Genomic DNA, 22,686 nt, shown 5'->3' on the forward strand with positions numbered 1-22,686 from the left:
GGACTAGAAGACTTTCAAGTTCCCTTCCAACTCTGTTATTCTATTCTGTTCTGTTCTGTTCTGTCCTGTCCTATCATATTTGTATTTGTATTTATTAGATTTGTATGCCACCCGTCTCCGAAGACTCGGGGCGGCTAACAACAATATAAAAAGACAATGTAAACAAATCTAATATTAAAACAATCTAAAAAACCCCAATTTAAAGAACCACTCATACATACAAGCATACCATGTATAAATTCCATAAGCCTAGGGGGAAGGGAAATTTCAATTCCCCCATGCCTGACGACAGAGGTGGGTTTTAAGGAGCATGCAAAAGGCAAGGAGGGTGGGGGGAACTCTGATATCTGGGGGGAGCTGGTTCCAGAGGGCCGGGGCCACCACAGAGAAGGCTCTTCTCCTGGGTCCTGCCAAATGACATTGCTTAGTCGACGGGACCCGGAGATTCAATTCTATTCTATTTTAATTTTCTATTCTATTCTAATTTTCTGTTCTATTTTATTTTCTGTTCTGTACTATTTTAATTCTATACTATTCTGCCCTGCCCTGCCCTACCCTATCCTATTTTCTATTCTATTTTCTGTTCCGTTCCATTCTATTCTATTCTGTTTTATTCTCTACACCCTCAATCATCTTTGTTGCTTTTCTCTGCACTCTTTCTAAAGATTCAGCATCTTTTTTATTTTGTGGCAACCAAAATTGAATGCAGTATTCCAAGTGCAGTGTACCAAGGCATTATGAAGCGGTATTTTTGTGTCTTCTCACATATAAGTGAATAAGGAATAGCAGTGGTGTTTTCTGTCCTGTCCTGCACAGCAGGAGAGGCAGAAGAAACACTGGATCAGGAAGAATGTCTTGACAATAACAGCTGTCAATCAATGAGTAGTTATCATGTGAAGATAACTCACTGGAGGTTTTCGAACTCAGGAAGATGTAGAAAATCCTGCAGTGAGCTGGGAGTTGAGCTTCATGACCTCTTTGGTCTCTTTCGACTCTACAATTCTAACCAGTGTTCGGTTTGAAGAAGGTCAGTATTTCCAATTCAACCTTAGCATATATAAAAAGTATGTATGTATATTTGAGAGGGGTGGCATTCAGAAATCCACAAATTACATTTCTGGTCATTTATATGGTGAATGTTTGAAGTGATCTATTTTTCATAAACGGTTAATCACACTGTCAGTGATAACCACATTCAGTATACACTGTACAGTCAATATCTTGACACTGCTTTTAAACAGTAGATTCATTGCTGGTTTGCTGTTTAGTGGATTTGTTGCTGGTTTGATGTTCTGAGGCTCCTCTGACCTTTTGGAACCAGCTGCCTCCTGAGATCCATACTGCCCCCACATTCTACTGGCCTTCTGGAAAGTTGTAAAGACCTGGCTTTTCTGGTAGGCCTGGGGCTGTTGATCTGATGGCATAGCATTGGGATCCAGTCAGTAATGATATGCATCGTTTTAACTGTTTTAAATTTATTTATTTATTTATTTACTTATTATTATTATTATTATTATTATTATTATTCAATTCAATTTATTATATTTGTATGCCGCCCCTCTCCGAAGACTCGCGGCGGCTCACAACAATAATGAAAACAATATTCCAGCTAAAACAAATCTAATATTAAAAAGCACATAAAACCCTATCATATTTAAAAAAGCAAACATATACATACCCAAACATAAATATAAAAAAGCCTGGGGGAAAGGTGTCTCAACTCCCCCATGCCTGGCACAGCAGGTAGAGTGCTGTACTGCAGGCTCCTGACGCTGACTGTAGATCTGAAGGTCAGCAGTTCAAATCTCATCACCGGCTCAAGGTTGACTCAGCCTTCCATCCTTCCAAGGTGGGTAAAATGAGGACCCAGATTGTGGGGGCAATAGCCTAGCTCTGTTAAAAAAAGTGCTATTGCTAACATATTGTAAGCCATCCTGAGTCTAAGAAGAAGGGTGGCATAAAAATTGAATGAATGAATGAATAAATAAATGAATAAATAAATGAATAAACAAACAAACAAACAAAAACAAATAAATAAATAAATTTATGAAAGACAAGGAGTGTGGGGGCAGTTCTAATCTCCGGGGGGAGTTGATTCCAGAAGGCCGGGGCTGCCACAAAGAAGGCTCTTCCCCTGGGGCCCACCAAACGACATTGTTTGGTCGACGGGACCCGGAGAAGGCCAACACTATTTACATTATTATTATTATTATTATTATTATTATTATTATTATTATCATCATCATCATCATCATCATCATTATCATTATTGTTATTATTGTTTATTAGATTTGTATCTCTCCAAAGACTCGGGGCGGTTCACAACAATGTATGTATGTATGTATGTATGTACTTATTTATTTATTTTATTTATCATTCATTCATTCATTCATTCAATTTGTATGCCGCCCATTCCCGAAGGACTCAGGGCGGCTTACAACAATAAAAACAATGAAGACAATGTAACATTGTAAACAACAATAGAGTCAATTGTTGGTTTCAAATTGTTTTAGATTGTTTTTAAGGGGTTTTAATGTTACGTTGTGTTTTATTATTTTTAAAATTCTTTTTGGGTTGTGAGCCACCCAGAGTCCCTCGGGAGTCGGGTGGCATACACAAATTTGATTAACTAAATAAATAAAATAAGTGGGAGAGAAGGGGAAAGAAGGTAGAGGGAAGAGTGGGAAACAAAGGGAGGGCAGTGACAGTATATTTAAAGGGAGAAACAGGAGGGCAATCAATGTATAAAAGGTGCAAATTAAGATATTGGTCCCTGTACTATTTATTTATTTGTTTGTTTGTTTTGTCAAGTACATATTGGTGGTATACAAAGATGTAACAATATTTATATACACGATACTAGTAAGAGAGAAACTTAAGGACAGGGGACGGAAGGCACGCCGGTGCACTTATGCACGGCCCTTACTGACCTCTTAGGAATCGGGAGAGGTCAACAGTGGATAATTTAAGGGTAACGTTTTGGGGGTTAGGTGATGATACAGTACTACAGTCAGGAAGTGAGTTCCATGCATTAACTGCTTGGTTACTAAGGTCGTATTTCCTGCAGTGGTTGAAGCTGAAGTAGTTGTTGATAGGAAGGATGCTGTAGCAGATGCTCAGGTCATGTTTAAGGCAACGTAGTTCTGAGCTTTCTAAACCTAGGATTGTAAGTCTAGTAGCGTAGAGTAGGGGTAGGCAAAGTTGGCTCTTCTGTGACTTGTGCACTTCAACTCCCAGAATTCCTGAGCCAATCATGCTTAGCTCAGGAATTCTGGGAGTTGAAGTCCACATGGTACTCTGTTGCATAGGGCAATGTTTCCCAACCTTGGCAACTTGAAGATATCTGGACTTCAACTCCCAGAATTCCCCAGCCAGCAAATGCTGGCTGGGGAATTCTGGGAGTTGAAGTCCAAATATCTTCACGTTGCCAAGGTTGGGAAACACTGGCATAGGGTATTCAACAGAACTACTGTATATAACTACGTGTATTTTGTTAATTAAGATGTATACATATGGACGTATTGTGGAGAAAAACAATAAAAACTCTATTTAAAAAAACAACAGGTGGAAAAAGAGGGAGGAGACGAAAGGAACCACCCGCAGGATACCCCCTAGAAGCCGCCCTGAGGAAATTCCTCTCCCAGAGGCTATTACTGGGATGAAAGGCTGGCTCGGAACAGCTGAGGAAATAGGGGCGAGGGGGGAGTATCTCCCCTCCGCCCCTCTCTCCTTGTCTTCCGCGCCTCTCTCCACCGCGCCTTTTTTTGTTTTTGGCTTGCGGGGGGCGGTGTGAGAAAGTCTCTTCTCTATACTGCAAAGATTCAACGTTCAATCGGCCGGAAAAACGTTCACAGACGACTCAAGAGAAAGAAAGGGCTAAGTTTGCTGGTCCGTATTTTCGCAAGGCGGCAAAAGCGGGAAGCCTGCGCGTTTTCCCCCTCCTCAGTCTCCCTGAGGGGGAAGAGAGAGAAACAAAATGCCGCCCGGGGGTCTCAGGCTCCACTCAACCTGCGACGCTGGGGGGCGCATGCGCGTGGCGCTGCCTCACCTCCTCGCGCGCTCCCCCCTCCGCCGCCTCAGGTGAAGGGGGTGAGGCGGGGGAAGAGAGAGAGAAACAAGATGCCGCCCGGGGGGTCTCAGGCTCCCTCGACCTGCGTCGCTGGGGGGCGCATGCGCGTGGCGCTGCTCTCTCTCCTCCTCCCCCCTTCCTTTTGGGGAACTTTCCCTCCCTCCCTCCCTCCCTCCCTGCCTCCTGGGCCTGGGCGCGCGTGCGCGCCGTCGCGCATCTCTCCGCCGCCGTGAGAGCCAGAGAGAGAGAGAGAGAGAGAGAGAAGCGAGCGAGCGAGCGGACCGGGAGACCCAGCGACCCACCGCCGGCCGGCCAGCCAAGCAGGAGCCTTTAAAAGGCAGCGGCAGCAAGATGGAGTCGCGGCTGAACCCGCAGAGAGCGAGCCGGCGCCTCTAAAAGGGGGCTTCCCGGCCCGCCTGCCTTGACAGGCCGGGGCCCCATGGCCTGGCCCCTCGCAGGGCCCCCTTGGCTTCTCTCTTGAGCGGCCCCAAGTGGGGAAGAAGCGCCCGCCTTCTCCGTGTCGGCGCCGGCCGGGGGCAACCCTCGTCCGCCTCCCCCGGGGGTGGCCACGATGCTGCCGTCGCAGGAGGCCTCCAAACTGTACCATGACAACTACATGCGGAACTCGCGGGCCATCGGCGTCCTCTGGGCCATCTTCACCATCTGCTTCGCCATCATCAACGTGGTGGTCTTCATCCAGCCTTACTGGATCGGCGACAGCGTCAGCACGCCCAAGCCGGGCTACTTCGGCCTCTTCCACTACTGCGTGGGCAACGAAGGCAACAACCGGGAACTCACCTGCCAGGGCTCCTTCGCCGACTTCCGCAGCATCCCCTCGGGCGCCTTCAAGGCCGCCTCCTTCTTCGTGCTGCTCTCCATGGTGCTGATCTTGGGCTGCATCACCTGCTTCGCCCTCTTCTTCTTCTGCAACACGGCCACGGTCTACAAGATCTGTGCTTGGATGCAGCTACTGGCAGGTAAGGTAATAAAGGGGTGGGGGGTAGAGAATCATTTCCTTCCCCTCACCCACCTCCCCCCACCTTGGCAAAAAAAAATCTCTCCACCAAACCTTGTATCCCTTCCCCCTTTCCATCCCCTCTCCACCCAATTAACGACAGGAAACTGAAATAGGAAAGGAGAAAGTGGAGGCTAAAAGAGAATGAGTGGGAGGACTTCCCTGCTTAGAAGGGAGAACTAAAGGGGGGGAGCAAGAGAAGTGATCTGAATAGCCAACGTAAGGGGATGAAATGACTTTTTTTTTAAGGTGGAAGACCTTCAATGAATAACTATTTGGGTGTAACTGGGGGCAGAAGGGAAGGCCTGTACATTATATTTTCAAAGCAGGAAACTTGGTGATACCATACATACAATAAACTCTTGTACTACAGTGTCTGTTCACCATATGTGGAAGGTTTGAGAAGGACCCTTAAAGCAAACATAAATGATTAATGAGATTCTGTAGACCTTCAATGAATAACTCTTTGGCTATATTGGGGGCAGGAAGGGAAGGCCTGCACATTGTATTTTCAAAGTAGGGAGTTTGGTAATAGCATAGATACCATAAACTCATGTAGTACAGTGTCTCTTCCCTATTGGGGGCAGAAAGGAAGGCCTGTACTTTATACAGTATTTTCAAAGTAGGAAGCTTGGTAATAGGATAGATACAATAAACTCTTTATCAGTGTCTCTTCATCATATGTGGAAGGTTTGGAAAGGCCCCTTAAAACAAACATATGAATGAGATTCTGTAGACCTTCAATGAATAACTCTTTGGCTGTATTGGGGGCAGGAGGGAAGGCCTGTACATTGTATTTTCAAAGTAGGAAGCTTGGTAATAGTATAGAAATTATAAACTTTACCATATGTGGAAGGTTTGAAAAGGCCCCTTAAAACAAGCACAAACTATGAATGAGATTCTGTAGGCCGCTGGTAAACAATTCCATTCTGCCTTAGATAAGTTGCACTTTATTTACCATCAAACTATTCGACGTGATCATTGGCAAGGGGATTTGGGGGACTGAGGTGCAAAACATCTAGAAGGTATTCAAACTCTTCTGAGCCTATAAAATTCTTCCCACGTTCAATCAAATGAGTGACATCTCCAGATGTCTTTGGGTCTACTGGAACACACTTGTTTACTTTAGTTTGTGCAATGTTTGTGACAGTTCTAGGAGTTACAGAGATGTGTGTTTTAGGGGTATGTGTGTGGGGTTTTACGCAGCATGTGAATGGTTTGTATGTGACTCCATCAAATTGGTTTTTTTAATGTTGGTATAATTTCATCTGGGATTAGTTTAGTGGCAAATGAAACACTGATATATCCAAATCTTTTTGCAAATAGGTTGCCCAAAACAGTTTTTAGCTTTGAATAGTAAATAAATTGTATTTACTTGTTCAATTAAAAGTTCAGCATAAATAAAAAGTAAAACCCCATCACCATTAGTTTGAACCAGATTAAAAACCTGTTTTTAAAAAAAGTTAGAAGGGCCAAACTCTTTTTTGCAGCGAGTCAGGTACAGGAACTGATATATTAGTCAAGCTTCCAAGCTTCTGTCCATGGTACTGAAAGCCAAAGAGACTGTCATATACTTAACCAGAACACTTAAAAGACCCACAACCTTCATTTATACATGATACTAAACTTGGTTAACTTTAATCTTGGACAGTTGTCTATGCCATAGGTGTTATGCAAGTCCAGTACATTTCTTTATACAGTAGTTCAACTTATTGTGCGAACCCAGGCAATGGAATAATTACATTGCCAAATTAACTATATTGTGTGAACTCTACTGAATAATATGAATGTTTAGGAAAACTATAAAAGGTAGAAAAATAATAAAGGACAAGGATTCAATTTTTCAACTTAAAAAAAAGTAAGGCAGACAAAAGTTATGGTATAAAGGTGCATATAGTGTTGGAATAAAACTGTTGTCTGAAACTATGGGAGATTTTAGCAGATATATGATGAAAACAAAGGACTAACAAGATATATCTCCAATAAAATGAAGATGGAAAGTTTACCTCCACATTATAAAGGCATTTTCAAGTCTATGCAGTGGGCTCAAATCCAACTGCTAGATTTGCTTAAGGAAGAAAGACACGAATCCCAAATGAGCTAAGCTGCCAAGCTCAGCATAGAGGCATAAAGTGGTGAATTAATGTCTGATCAGCAGAAAGCAGACTCTCTAAAAAGAACTAATGGATCAATAAAAAGGCTTTCTGGGGTCTGAGTTAAGCTTCATTAAGTCTGGGACCATGATGATAGGACTTCTCTTCATAGTGGCTATTTCGTGAGTGATCGAAAAATGCAGGTACCAATGCTAGTTTGCAGTTCTTCCAAGCTGATTTTCTCTGATTTGATGTCTTCCAGATGCTAGCTAAGATTCCAGGACAGGTGTCCTCAGCTATGCTGGCTGGAGAATTCTGGAATTCTCCACAAATCTTAAATTTGCCAAGTTTGAAGACCTCTGTTGTAGGAGTTGAAGTCTACCACATTTGAAGAGCATCAAGTTGAGAAAGACTGCTGTATGCTAGGAAAAAACCTAATGGCAGATATGATGTAAAGCCAGAGAATTAAATGGGGCCATAGGTGCATTACAGGGATAGTGTGGTGGAATGTAGTCTGGATTCCTGGGAGGGAGAGGCTGCACTCAAAAGGACCAAGAGACAATGAAGTTAAGATAGTTTAATTAGGAGAAAGAAAGTTAAGATGATTCCTCCGTAGTAATTCTCAGTATCTTTCCATTGATGCAAATACGGTAAAACAACATAACAGTACTGCTTTAATTTGGCAATATTTTTGTCTATAGGTAAGGAACAATAAAGGAAAATGGAAATAACTCAATTTGTCGGGCTCTTGGAGGGCTCTTAGGGCCTGACAAATAGAAGTTATAGTCCTCCTAAATGTTACTGACTTGTAATTTCAGAATTTCTTAACCACTGGCTATCATGGTTGGTCATAATTCAGCAAAACTTTGAAGGGAACAGATTCCTCGCTCCTAGCAAAACCATTTAGATGCTCGTGCTTGAATTTTTGAGGAATTTGCATAGCTATGACTGAACTCGCAGATGTGGACAAACAATGCTTTCCTTCCATGACAAATATAATTTAGTAGAAGTTCAAATAATTGAATTGCTTAGACAGAAAAGAAGGAATTATTATTATTATTATTATTATTATTATTATTATTATTATTATTTATTAGATTTGTATGCTGCCCCTCTTTGAAGACTCGGAGCGGCTCACAACAACAAAACAGTACAAATCCAATGATTAAAAACAATTTAAAACCCTTACTATAAAAAACAGTCATACATCTCAGACAAACCATACATAAAACGGAAACGGCCCAGGGGAATCAATTTCTCCATGCCTGATGGCAGAGGTGGGTTTTAATGGAGCACAGCCTTCCCTAAACTTGATGCTTTCCAGAAGTGAGAACTTCCTTTTCCAGAATTCTACAGCTAGCACGGCTCTTGCTGAGAATCCCAAAAGCTGAAGTTTTTATAGGTGGAGGACTCTTTCAGATTACAGAAATGCCATAAAATAATACAATGGCCCTATAGAATTTTCAACTGAATAGTTACATGTTGCAGAAATTTCATGCTGCAAATTTTTGTTCAATTTTTTTAAAAAAATTATTTATTTATTTATTTATTATTTAGATTTGTATGCCGCCCCTCTCCGCAGACTCGGGGTGGTTCACAGCAAAACAAAACAATTCATGACAAATCTAAATTATAATTTAAAATATTTTTTTAAAACCCTTTACTAAACAAACATACCTACAAACATACCATGTATAAATTGTATAAGCCCGGGGGAGATGTCTCAGTTCCCCCATGCCTGACGACAAAGGTGGGTTTTAAGGAGCTTATGAAAGGCAAGGAGAGAAGGGGCAGTCCTCATCTCTGGGGGGAGCTGGTTCCAGAGAGTCAGGGCCGCCACAGAGAAGGCTCTTCCCCTGGGTCCCACCAACCGACACTGTTTAGTTGACGGGACCCGGAGAAGGCCCACTCTGTGGGACCTAATCAGTTGCCGGGACTCGTGCGGCAGAAGGCGGTCTCGGAGATACTCTGGTCCAATGCCATGAAGGGCTGGGACTTTGTAGTCCTGTAAGGGTAGTGTGTATTAGTGCTTTATTTTTTTTTAACATCGTACTGCTGTTCTCATTATCCCAGTACACTATACTGGAAGGAAATGTGGCTAGAATTTGAGTATGGAAGCTTTCCAGAATAGGAATTCTACTCAGAATTGCATCTAACATGTTTGATTGCATATGATGTCTTTATGATTTCTTTTGGCCAATTTTTTTCCATTTTCTCCCCAGAATCCAGCAGTATTCGGTCCACTCACTGTAACTGGGAGTCCAGAATAAATCACCACAATGAAAACTATTGATTTTAGCTTCCAGAGAGCAAAACATTAGAACGTGGCACTATTAAAAGCATAGTGATGGTATACCAAAAGGTATAAAGGCCTTTTTAGCCTATCAACTGTATAGTTAATGAATAATGATTGAACTAAAGAGAGTTAATAAAATAGTTGCCAAAGAGATGACATTTTCAAAATATTTATTGAAGGCAGAATTTTCTCTTGGCTAAATAATAATTTGGTGTTTTTTTTTTTTAAAGAAGAAACATATCATATTGAACCCATGAGTCTAGAAACATAGAAGACTGACGACAGAAAAAGACCTCATGATCCATCTAGTCTGCCATTATACTATTTTCTGTATTTTATCTTAGGATGGATATATGTTTATCCCAGGCATGTTTAAATTCAGTTACTGTGGATTTATCTACCACGTCTGCTGGAAGTTTGTTCCAAGGATCTACTACTCTTTCAGTAAAATAATATTTTCTCATGTTGCTTTTGATCTTTCCCCCAACTAACTTCAGATTGTGTCCCCTTGTTCTTGTGTTCACTTTCCTATTAAAAACACTTCCCTCCTGGACCTTATTTAACCCTTTAACATGTTTAAATGTTTCGATCATGTCCCCCCTTTTCCTTCTGTCCTCCAGACTATACAGATTGAATTCATTAAGTCTTTCCTGATACGTTTTATGCTTAAGACCTTCCACCATTCTTGTAGCCTGTCTTTGGACCCGTTCCAAAGGTCAGTGATGGTGAATCTTTTTTCCCTCGGGTGTCGAAGGAGCATGGGCACGTGCTATCCTATCCACACCCATAATTTAATGCCTGGGGAGGGCGAAAACAGCTTCCCCCCCCCCGGAGGTCCTCTGGAGGCTGGAAATGGCCTGTTTCCCAACTTCTAGTGGGCCCAGTAGGCTCGTGTTTCACCCTCCCCAGGCTCCAAAGACTTTCCTGGAGCTGGGGGAGGATAAAAGCACCCTCATCCTTCCCTACTCTGGAAGCCCTCCCAGAGCCTCTGTGAGAGCCAAAAATCAGCTGGCCGGCACACACATGCATGTTTGAGCTGTGCTAGGGCAACGGCTCATGTTCCAGCAGATACGGCTCTACATGCCACCTGTGGAAGCCATGCCGTAGGTTCGTCATTGATAATTCCCCCAAATAATTTGCAGCATTATCTCCCTTACCAAATAGCTGATTCACAAAAGTTTGTCTTGTACAGATAAAGTTACTTATTTAAAGAACTTGCAAGCTAACCATATAATCAGGTAACACTTTGAATGTTCATTAGCTGAGATCCGTTTAGTCTTGGCATCATATACTGTACATGCAGTCTGAATAGGCTAAGAGGCAAATCAAGATGGCCACGCAAAGTAAACATTTGGGAACAGTTTAGAAACATAGAAACATAGAAGATTGACAGCAGAAAAAGACCTCATGGTCCATCTAGTTTGCCCTTATACTATTTTCTGTATTTTATCTTAGGATGGATATGTGTTTATCCCAGACATGTTTAAATTCAGTTACTGTGGATTTATCTACCACGTCTGCTGGAAGTTTGTTCCAAGGATCTACTACTCTTTCAGTAAAATAATATTTCCTCACGTTGCTTTTGATCTTTCCCCCAACTAACTTCAGATTGTGTCCCCTTGTTCTTGTGTTCACTTTCCTATTAAAAACACTTCCCTCCTGGACCTTATTTAATTCTTTAGATCAGGGGTGTCCAACTAGATTTCATTGAGGACTGCATTTGACCTTGGGGGACCAGAGTGGGCGTGGCCAGCTCGGTGTCACTCGTGTTGCGGGCATCTGTGGCAGCCCGAGCACTCTGCCAGCGAAAACAGGCTCCCAAGCTCCGTTTTCAGCTACAATGGCCTCATGCAATTCTCTGCCAGTGAAAACGGACCTTGGGAGGATTCGTATGGGGCCCTCCCGAGCTCTGTTTTCTCTGGCAGAGGCACCGCAGGCCCATCCTTCTCTCTTCCCAGGGCGGCCCTGCAGGCCAGATCTAACCAATCTGTGAGCCGGATCCTGATCCCGGGTCAGGGGTGGGTTCCACTTACCCTCCCTAACAGTTTGCATCACGACTGAAGTGTGTGTGCCCCATCACATACCACAAATGACCCTCTGTGCATGCGTAGAAGCCTCTGTGGTGACCGGAGAACTAGTTCGTGGGTGTGGATGACCTTCCATTGCTGCCGGATTGGTGAATGGGTAGAAAATTCCGCCATTGGTACATCAGAACTGGTCCGAATATGCAGCAATCCACCACGGCCTTGGGCCTTGAGTTCAACATCCCTGGTTTAGATTAAGACTGGGATGATACCTTATTGAGCAGGGCAATGGAAGCCAATTTTTCATTTGCCGTATCCAACATTTAGTCTTTTCCCAAAACTTTTCAAATGTCCTCAAAATTAACAATAAGAATACAAGAAAGGCATAATGTACATAGAAATAAAATAAATATATAGCAATAGTGATAGACGAAACAAATATCTATGAATAACAATCACTTTTTCCTTTCCTTTTTATTAGATAGAATTAAAGATATTTATGCCTATTGCTATTTCTTTTTCTTTTCTGTTTCACTTATTATAAATGTATCTGAATATATACAATTTAATAGAACATACAGCGTAAACCTGAAATGTAATAGACACGGATTATGATTTGTAAAAAAAATATGAGAAATATTTATTTTTATCTCTTTTTTTTGAAAAACCAATAAATAAACTAAAAAAAAGAATACAGGAAAGGCAAAGAAAATAGTTTCTCAATTTTTATTTATTTATTTGTTTTGTCAAGCACGTGTTGGTGGTATACTGTACAAAGATATAACAATATTTATATACAAGGTACTAGTAGAGTATCTGTTCTGCAAAAGGGCATCCAATTTTCTGCCTGCCTTGAGTTATCTAAAGCATTGTTTCCCAACCTTGTCAACTTGAAGATATTTGGACTTCAACTCCCAGAATTCCCCAGCCAGCATTTGCTGGTTGGGGAATTCTGGGAGTTGAAGTCCAAATATCTTCAAGTTGACAAGGTTGGGAAACACTGATCTAAAGGTATTAATTTAGAATTAATTTAGGAGGACAACACAATTTAAATTCTAAATATTAGAGGACTCTTAGCCGGCCACTGCTTGTGTCATCCTGCAAAGCATCCCTGGCCTGCTCTCTTTTCTTTAGATTTCTTTTAAAACTTGGCTCGAGGCTCATGGTTTAATTAGGGCATTTGTCAGAACCCTTATAGCCTCTTTTTTTCCAGAAGTGGTCGATCAAAAGAGTGAATTCATCAGTGATGGGTACGATTGTTTTCTGGGCTAGATTTGTGTGGTTGTGCAGTTGTGCAATTTAAAATGGTATTTTCCATTCACATAATGAGAGGATAGAGGAGGGAAGTGTTTTTAATAGGAAAGTGAACACAAGAACAAGGGGGCACAGTCTGAGGTTAGTTGGGGGAAAGATCAGAAGCAACGTGGGAAAATATTATTTTACTGAAAGAGTGATAGATGCTTGGAACAAACTTCCAGCAGACGTGGTTGGTAAATCCACAGGAACTGAATTTAAACATGCCTGGGATAAGCATATATCCACCCTAAGATAAAATACAGGAAATAGTATAAGGGCAGACTAGATGGACCATGAGGTCTTTTTCTGCCGTCAATCTTCTATGTTTTCTATGTTTCTAAACGGGATGTCATATCATCCTTTGGTCTACCAATAAGAACATAAGAAGAGCCATGCTCAATCAGGCCAAAACCTATTGAGTCCAGCATTCTGTGTCACACAATGGCCCACCAATTGTCCATGGGGATCTTGAGCAGAAAGAGAAGGCAGTGTAGAGAAGAACAACAAAGATGATTAGAAGACTGGAAAGTAAAAGATATGAAAAACAGTTGCAGGAATTGGGTATGTCTAGTTTAATGAAAAGAAGGACTGGGGGATGACAGGATAGCAGTGTTCCTATATTTCAAGGGTCACCACAAAGAGGAAAGGGTCTACCTATTCTCCAAAGCACCTGAAGGAAGGACAAGAGGCAATGGATGGAAACTAATGAAGGAAAGAAACAACCCAGAACTAAGACATTTCATGATAGTTAGAAGAATTAATCAGTGAAATGGCTTGCCTCTGGAACAGGGGTCACCAAACATGGCAACTTTAAGACTTGCGGACTTCAACTCCCAGAATTCTCCAGCCTGCATGCTGGCTGAAGAATTCTGTGAATTGAAGTCCACAAGTTTTAAACTTGCCAAGTTTGAAGATCTCTGCTCCAGAAGTGTGAGTGTTCCATCACTGGAGGATTTAAGAAGAGATTTGACAACCGCTTTTCTAAAATGGTTTAAGATTTCCTGCTTAAGCAGGAGATAGGACTAGAAGTTCCTTCCAATTCTTAATCAGAATCGTTCAAGCCATGGTATTCCCTGTGATACTACAGAAGTAAAAGTTGGACTTTTAAGAAGCAGGATAGGAAGAATATTGATGCCTTTGAACTTTAGGTTGGAAAAGACTCTCAAGAGTACCCTAGATCAGTGTTTTTCAACTAGTGTGCCGTGAGACATGGTCAGGTGTGCCGCGAAGCTCAGAGAGAGAAAGAAAGCAAGAGGGAAAGAAAGCAAGAGAGAGAGAGAAAGAAAGCAAGAGAGAGAGAGATAGAAAGAGTGTGAAAGAGAAATAGAACAAGAGAGAGAGAGAAAGCAAGAGAGAGAGAAAGAGAACAAGAGAAAGAAAGCAAGAGAGAGAAAGAGAGAAAGAAAGCAATAGAGAGAGAGAAAGAGAGGGAGGGAAGGAAGGAGAGAGAGAGAAAGACAGACAGAGGTAGGGAGGGAGAGAGAAAGAGCAAAAACGAGAGGAAGGAAGGAAGAGAAAGAAAGAGGGATGGAGAAAGAAAGAAGGAAGGGAGAGAAAGAGGGAGGGAGAGAGAAATAGAGTGAAAGAGAGGAAGAGAGAGAGAATTTTTTTGTGCAAACTTTTTTTAGTGCCCCCCCCCCCCCCCGCTCAATGTGCCCCAGGGTTTCGTAAATGTAAAAAATGTGCCGCGGTTCAAAAAAGGTTGAAAATCACTGCCCTAGATAATCAGGAAAACCAACCAATGGATCAAACCCAGAGTTCTCATTTGAGACACAAATGACCAGGCTCAAATTATCTCAAGAACATAAGAAGAGCCATGCTGAATCAGGCTAAAACCCATCGAGTCCAGCATTTTGTGTCCCACAGTGGCCCACCAATTGTCCATGGGGATCTTGAGCAGAAGGAGAAGGCAAAGCCCTCCCTTTCCTTTGACCTCCAACTAATGGGATCCAAGGGAACCCTGCCTGCCTCAACCTATGTAGAGGCGGCACATGGACACCCAGACACTCATGTGAGTATTGTAAGTAAGTAGCAGAAGAATAAAGAGCAATGCTTCAGGTTAAAGTAGGACACAAATTCTCTATCTGTGGAATTCACAAAGATGAGGGAGAAAAGGGTGCTTGAAGCAACTTTAAGTAGAAAAAAGAGAGAGAGTGAGCACATAAGAGAGAGCAAAAACAAACTAAACACTGTAAACAAACTAAAGTTCACACATGAAAACACAGACACACACAAACAGACCCACAGAGAGAAACATACATACACAAACAGACATGTTTTTATGGAGAATAAAAATTGTTTAGACATCTGTATTCAGTACTTTTACCGAAAACATTTAAGCAGACATAACTAAAACATTTTCACTTACATTTACAGTTAATCAACTCAAGGGAAAAAAACCTCTAGCTAATATAACCACACAACAACAATTCACATTAAAACACTGCATTCTAAATTGCTCACTGAAGTATTCTGAGAACGAGCTGGGCTTAAGGTCATTTCACATTACTGCCTGGAAAAGGGATCCCAGGCATAAATGCAATTTCAAACCTAGACAATGTCTCTGTTTGAAAACACTTTAAATGTTTGAGATCTAATTAGTGGCTCACAAATCAGAGAAGGCACTAATTAGTGCTTCCTAGGGAACTCCAGTTTCAGACAATAGGGACTCTGCCCCTTCAAGGGAAGTAGAATCTAATTAAGAGGAAAGAAACTCCTGGATTCCAATTTTATTTTTTTTTAAACCAAAACAAAACAAGAAAGACCAAAAAATAAAAATAAAAATCTACCATCTGCACTCTTCAAAGCAATCAGTCAGTCTGAACTGGAGATTTACCTTCGCTGCCCTGTTGGTCTGACTTAATTGGTTGTCATAATTGCTTCCATAAGGAAAGCAGTGGGGAAATCCACAGGTAGGGGAGAGCATCCAAAACTCATTCCAAAACCCTGGAGTTCTCTCTCCAAATGGGGAAACGAGCCTTTTGGAAGAGAGTGCTTTTCCGAGAGATCCCTCCTGCCCTTCTGCATACGTTCCCTTCCTCTGCAGATGGTTCTTGTCATCTTTAATTGTGAGGCTTTAGAGAGGACAAGCAGAGAGATGCAATAGATTATGACAGAGGGAAGCCCGCAAGAGAATGAGAAGGCAAACGAAAGATTTAGACTACGGGCATGTGGACGTACAATTTCTCATACCTTGACACGGTTGCGCTAAAACAACAACAAAAAATGCAGAACAATTGCATTTGTCTCTATCTGGTCCAAAACTTATTGTTTACATACTGAAAGTCTAGCTTGCTTGTAAATTGTGTTCTCTGGTCCAGTGATTTTCAACCTTTTTTGAGTTGCGGCACATTTTTTACATATACAAAATCATGGGGCACATTGAGCAGGGGTGTGTGGGGGGGCTAAAAAAAAGTTTGGACAAAAAAAATTATCTCCCTTTCACTCTATTTCTCTCCCTCTTTCTCTCTCTTCCTTCCTTCCCCTCTCTATCCATCCCTCTTTCTTTCTCTCTTCCTTCCTTCCTCTCTTTTTTGCTCTCTTTCTATCTCTCCCTCCTTCCCTGCCTCTTTTTCTCTCCCTCTTGCTTTCTTTCTCTCTCTCTCTTGCTTTCTCTTTCTCTCTTGCTTGCTTTCTCTCTCTCTCTCTTTCTTTCTCTCTTTCTCTCTTGCTTTCTTTCTTTCTCTCTCTCTTGCTTTTTCTCTCTCTCTCTCTTGCTTTCTTTCTCTCTCTCTCTTTCTCTCTCTTGCAGAGCTTCGCGGCACACCTGACCATGTCTCACGGCACACTAATGTGCCACGGCACACTGGTTGAAAAACACTGCTCTGGTCGATGTTTGGAAGTTGTGCTCTTTGGCCTGGGCTGTTTTCATTCATTGGAAACACAGGGATAGGAATGTTAATTATTTTATGCAATTTAGTCTGCTTCTGCTGATTATAGCAATATCGTTTAGACTTATATACCGCTTCATAGTGCTTTATAGCCAGTGAAGGGCAGCAAAAAAATTTACTACCACATTGTGGGCGTGGGTTATTTTGTGGGTGTGGCTTGCCAGCCATGTGACCAGGTGGGAGTGGCTTGATGATTATGTGACCGGTGTGTGTGGCTTCAATGTTATGTGATTGGGTTAAATTTGGCCAACTTGACGTCACTCACATCAAGGGTTTGGGTTATGGTTAGGGTGCCTTGCCTCGCCTCGCTTCCAAGAGATACAATTTCCTATTTACTATTACTGAACATCCAAAATATACCGTTTAATTCTATGTACAGTATATATGCCATATATACGCAGTATGCAGATGATACCCAGTTGTACATCTCCACCCCGTGTCCAGTCAACGAAGCAGTGGAAGTGATGTGCCGGTGCCTGGAGGCTGCTGGGGTCTGGATGGGTGTCAACAAACTCAAACTCAACCCAGACAAGACCGAGTGGTTGTGGGTCTTGCCTCCCAAGGACAATCCCACCTGTCCATCCATAACCCTGGGTGGGAATTATTGACCTCAGAGAGGGTACGCAACTTGGGCGTCCCCCTCGATCCACAGCTCACATTAGAGGAACATCTTTCAGCTGTGGCGAGGGGGCCCTATTTGGATTGGGACTCACTGCTCACAGTCACTCATGCCCTCATCACCTCAAAATTCGACTACTGTAATGCTCTCTACATGGGGCTACCTTTGAAAAGTGTTCGGAAAATTCAGATCGTGCAGAATGCAGCTACGAGAGCAATCATTGGCTTCCCCAGGTATGCCCATGTTACACCAACACTCCGCAGTCTGCATTGGTTGCCGATCAGTTTCCGGTCACAATTCAAAGTGTTGATTATGACCTATAAAGCCCTTCATGGCACCGGACCAGAATATCTCTGGGACCGCCTTCTGCCGCACGAATCCCAGCGACCGATTAGGTCCCACAGAGTGGGCCTTCTCCGGGTCCCGTCGACTAAACAATGTCGTTTGGCGGGGCCCAGGGGAAGAGCCTTCTCTGTGGCGGTCCCGACCCTCTGGAACCAGCTCCCCCCTGAAATTAGAACTGCCCCCACTCTCCTTGCCTTTCGTAAGCTCCTTAAAACCCACCTCTGCCGTCAGGCATGGGGGAACTGAGATAACTTCCCCAGGCCTATACTGTTTATGTATGGTATGTTGTGTGTATGTTTTCTTAAATTATGGGTTTTTAGTTTTAATTATTAGATTTGTATTGTACATTTTTTTCCCCTATTACTGTTGTGAGCCGCCCCGAGTCTACTGAGAGGGGCTGCATACAAATTTAATAAATAAATGAATGAATGAATGAACGAACGAACGAACGAATAAATAAATAAATAAATGTGTACATACATATTACACACAGGCACACAAAAATATACATTATCTAGTATATAAACTGTATGTGTATGTACACACACACATACACACACACACACACACACACACAGAGCTGTTCTAAAATTATACATATTCAACCTCATAGGATAGGATAACCGCAATAGGAAAAACATACCCAGAGCCCAAAAGGGAAAAAAAGAAAAAAAAAATCAAAATTTTCTTCCAGTTCTGCATACCTGACCGTATCCGTAGGAGCCCATCACTGTTTACAGCCCTCTCTAAGTGGTTTACAGAGAGTGAGCATATTCCCCCCAACAATCTGGGTCCTCATTTTACTGACCTTGGAAGGATGGAAGGCTGAGTCAACCTTGAGCCTGGTGAGGTTCGATCTGCCAAACTGCCGAGAGACAGTGATCAGCAGACGTAGCTTGCAGTAGTGCACTCTAACCACTGCACCACCGACGCTCTTATGAGAAAGGATAGTGACTCAAAAACTCTACTCCCTACTTCTGATCATCTATTCCAATCGGTTTGCAGCAGATTTCAATATTAGATTGTTGACGTGGAGAAGAATGCTTTTTACCCTTTTCCATCTTGCATTTCTGTCTATATAGGTAGTCGTTCTCCACTTCTCCACCACAGTTGAATTTCCATTGCTTAAGCCAGTGATTTTCAACCTTTTTTGAGCCGCGGCACATTTTTTACATTTACAAAACCATGGGGCACATTGAGGGGGGGGGGGCTAAAAAAAGTTTGGACAAAAAATTATCTCTTCCTTTCGCTCTATTTCTCCCTCCCTCTTTCTCTCCCTTCTTCTTTTTTTTCTCTTTCCCTCTCCATCCCTCTTTCTTTCTCTCTTCCTTCTTTCCTCTTTTTTGCTCTATTTCTCTCTCCCTCCCTACCTCCCTCTATGTCTTTCTCTCTCCCACCTTCCCTCCCTCCCTCCCTCTCTTTCTCTCTCTCTCTCTTGCTTTCTTTCTTGCTCTCTTGCTCTCTCTTGCTTTCTTTCTCTCTTGTTCTCTTTCTCTCTCTCTTGCTTTCTTTCTGTCTTTCTTTCTCTTGTTTTCTTTCTCTCTCTCTTGCTTGCTTTCTCTCTCTCTTTCTCTTTCTCTCTCTCTCTTTCTTTCTCTCTCTCTTGTTTTCTTTCTCTCTCTGAGCTTCGCGGCACACCTGACCATGTCTCGCGGCACACTGGTTGAAAAACACTGGCTTAAGTGAGGCAGTTTAGTGAAGTCAGCATTGTCCCATGTGATGACTCTCCTTGCCGCAGTTGTTAAGTGAACGGCTGCAGCAGGGAAGTTAGTAACCCGGTTATTCAGTGATTTGGTTCTCAGAAGGTCTCAAGAGGTGATTACATTATTCCGGGACACGGCAACGTCATAAGTACATGCCAATTTTCAATAATCCAAAATTTGATCACATAACAACCGGGATATTGCAATGGGCGTAAGTGAGAAGAATAGAATAGAATAGAATTCTAGAGTAGAGTAGAGTAGAATTCTTTCTTGGCCAAGTGTGTTTGGACACATAAGCCTACAAGTCTACGGAGAGGGGCCGCATACAAATCCAATCAATCAATCAATCAATCAATAAGGATTTTGTCTTTGGTGCATATGCTCTCAGTGTACATAAAAGAAGTTGAAAAGAGTAGAGTAGAGTAGAATAGAATAGAATAGAATAGAATTCTTTCTTGGCCAAGTGTGATTGGACACACAAAGATTTTGTCTTTGGTGCATATGCTCTCAGTGTACATAAAAGAAGTTGAAAAGAATAGGGTAGAGTAGAGTAGAGTAGAGTAGAATAGAATTCTTTCTTGGCTAAGTGTGATTGGACACACAAGGATTTTGTCTTTGGTGCATATGCTCTCAGTGTACATAAAAAGAAAAGATAAGTTCGTCAAGAATCACAAGGTACAACACTTAATGATAGTCCAGGTATACATATAAGCAAGCAAAATCACATTAGGAACCAGCCAATATAAATTGTATGGATACAAGCCACAAAGATATAGTCATGCAGTCATTTGTGGGAGGAGATGGTTGATGGGAACGGTGATTTATTTATTTATGTATTTATTTTGTCATGTTTATGTAGAGTATATTACAGGTGGTGACCCTTTGATACCTGCATGCAACGGAATTTCATTTTAATGTATGCCGATCAGTGTACATTCAATAAAGTTATTCTATCTATCTTTCGTTGTAAGATGAGGTGATGCTACAATGACAACATGAATGTAACAATGTCAACATGCAAATGGCATCTTTGCATCAAAATGTCTGATGCTGGTAGCTACATGATGTTACCCCATACAGGTTGCTATTTCCCACTTTCGCCTCTTTTGGGAATCCCTACAGTTTTGCCAATCTTCTAATGAAATGTCCGTGATGCTAGCTAGACACTGTTTTATTTATTTATTTGTCCAATACACAAAGAGGGTTTAGTGGGTATATATCTATATACACATAGTAAAATCTATGATGAAGGTTATAGAGGAGATACTCATAGTAAAATATATCTAAGAAAGAATAGAAAAGAAGGTACAGTAATAATAATAATAATAATAATAATAATAATAATAATAATAATAATAATTTATTAGATTTGTATGCCGCCCCTCTCCGAAGACTCGTTATAGAGCATATCAATGTAATAGAACATATCAATGAAAGAATAGAAGAAGAGATATAGGAATAGAAGAAAAGTATAGGAGATATAGGAGAGCAATAGGACAGGGGACGGAAGGCACTCTAGTGCACTTGTACTCGCCCCTTACTGACCTCTTAGGAATCTGGATAGGTCAACCGTAGATAATCTAAGGATAAAGTGTTGGGGGTTTGAGGATGACACTATGGTGTCCGGTAATGAGTTCCATGCTTCGACAACTCGGTTACTGAAGTCATATTTTTTACAGTCAAGTTTGGAGCAGTTAATATTAAGTTTAAATCTGTTGTGTGCTCTTGTGTTGTGGTTGAAGCTGAAGTAGTCGCCGACAGGCAGGACGTTGCAGCATATGATCTTGTGGGCAATACTTAGATTTTGTTTAAAGCATCTTAGTTCTAAACTTTGTAGGCCCAGGATTGAAAGTCTAGTCTCGTAGGGTATTCTATTTCGAGTGGAGGAGTGAAGGGCTCTTCTGATGAAGTATCTTTGGACATTTTCAAGGGTGTTAATGTCTGAAATGCGATATGGACTAATTTTTGAGGAAAGAGAAACAAGATGGCTGCCCACAAATGGGCCCTTTGAACTGTTGCGTGTGAGGCAGGGTGATTGTTTTTGGGTTGTTTCGTTCCTTCTGATGCTTTTTCGAGTCACCACTGCTTCTTACAGTTCCTGTAAATTCATGTCTGTTGTCATCATTAATAATATCTAGTCCCCTCATTATCAACCTTTTTAATTTTGTTTAATTACCCTTGATTTTTAAAAGCATCCACTGACTCTTGCCTTTCCATGATGTGTCCAAAATGTTTAAGCCTTAAATTTTGTTACAGCCTTTCTAATTTGGCTTTGTTTCAAATAGTACTGAATTTTAATTTCTTTTTCTTTTTACAGTCCATGATAACCCCAAAGGCTTCCCCAGCATCACCATATAAAGGCAGCATATTTTTGTTGGTTTGTTTGTCTTGTGCCTTCAACTTTTTAAAAAAATATTTTTCGTTTTAAAACTTCACAATATTTTAACTCAGATCTGTACCCGTTTCCCTAGATTAGAATAGAATAGAATAGAATTTTTATTGGCCAAGTGTGATTGGACACACAAGGAATTTGTCTTGGTGCATATGCTCTCAGCGTCCATAAAATAAAATATACATTTGTCAAGAATCATGTGGTACAACACTTAATGATTGACATAGGGGTCAAATAAGCCATGAAGAAACAATATTAATAAAAATATTAGGATATAAGCAACAAGTTACAGTCATACAGTCAACATGGGAGGAAATGGGTGATAGGAATGATGAGAAAAAATAGTAGAATAGAAATGCAGATTTAGTAGAAAGTCTGACAGTGTTGAGGGAATTATTTGTTTAGTAGAGTGATGGCGTTCGGAAAAAAACTGTTCTTGTGTCTAGTTGTCTTGGTGTGCAGTGCTCTGTAGCGACGTTTTGAGGGTAGGAGTTGAAACAATTTGTGTCCAGGATGTGAGGGGTCAGTAAATATTTTCCCCGCCCTCTTTTTGACTCGTGCAGTATACAGGTCCTCAATGGAAGGCAGGTTGGCAGCAATTGTTTTTTTCTGTAATTCTGATTATCCTCTGAAGTCTGTGTCGGTCCTGTTGGGTTGCAGCACCAAACCAGACAGTTATAGAGGTGCAGATGACAGACTCAATGATTCCTCTGTAGAACTGTATCAGCAGCTCCTTGGGCAGTTTGAGCTTCCTGAGCTGGTGCAGAAAGAACATTCTTTGTTGTGGTTTTTTGATGATGTTTTTGATGTTAGGTGACCATTTTAGGTCTTGAGATATGATAGAACCTAGAAATTTGAAGGTCTCTACTGTTGATACTGTGTTGTCTAGTATTGTGAGAGGTGGAAGGCTTTCTCTTAAAGTCTACCACCATTTCTACGGTTTT

The 22,686-nt window shown here is 41.6% G+C and overlaps 1 protein-coding gene across 2 annotated transcripts in view; it reads left to right on the forward strand.

Moving 5' to 3' along the window:
- The first annotated feature begins 4,316 nt into the window (after window positions 1-4,316).
- Window positions 4,317-22,686, forward strand: part of LOC139155367 (LHFPL tetraspan subfamily member 4 protein) — an 82,835-nt gene continuing 64,465 nt past the window's right edge. For both annotated transcript variants that reach the window (XM_070730500.1, XM_070730501.1), the window contains exon 1: window positions 4,317-5,046. In XM_070730500.1, coding sequence (XP_070586601.1) covers window positions 4,641-5,046 — 406 coding nt within the window. In that variant the 5' untranslated portion in view covers window positions 4,317-4,640. The remainder of the gene's footprint in view (window positions 5,047-22,686) is intronic.

This window comes from Erythrolamprus reginae, unplaced genomic scaffold (genome assembly GCF_031021105.1).
Source record: "Erythrolamprus reginae isolate rEryReg1 unplaced genomic scaffold, rEryReg1.hap1 H_17, whole genome shotgun sequence".
Taxonomy (NCBI): Eukaryota; Metazoa; Chordata; class Lepidosauria; order Squamata; family Dipsadidae; genus Erythrolamprus; species Erythrolamprus reginae.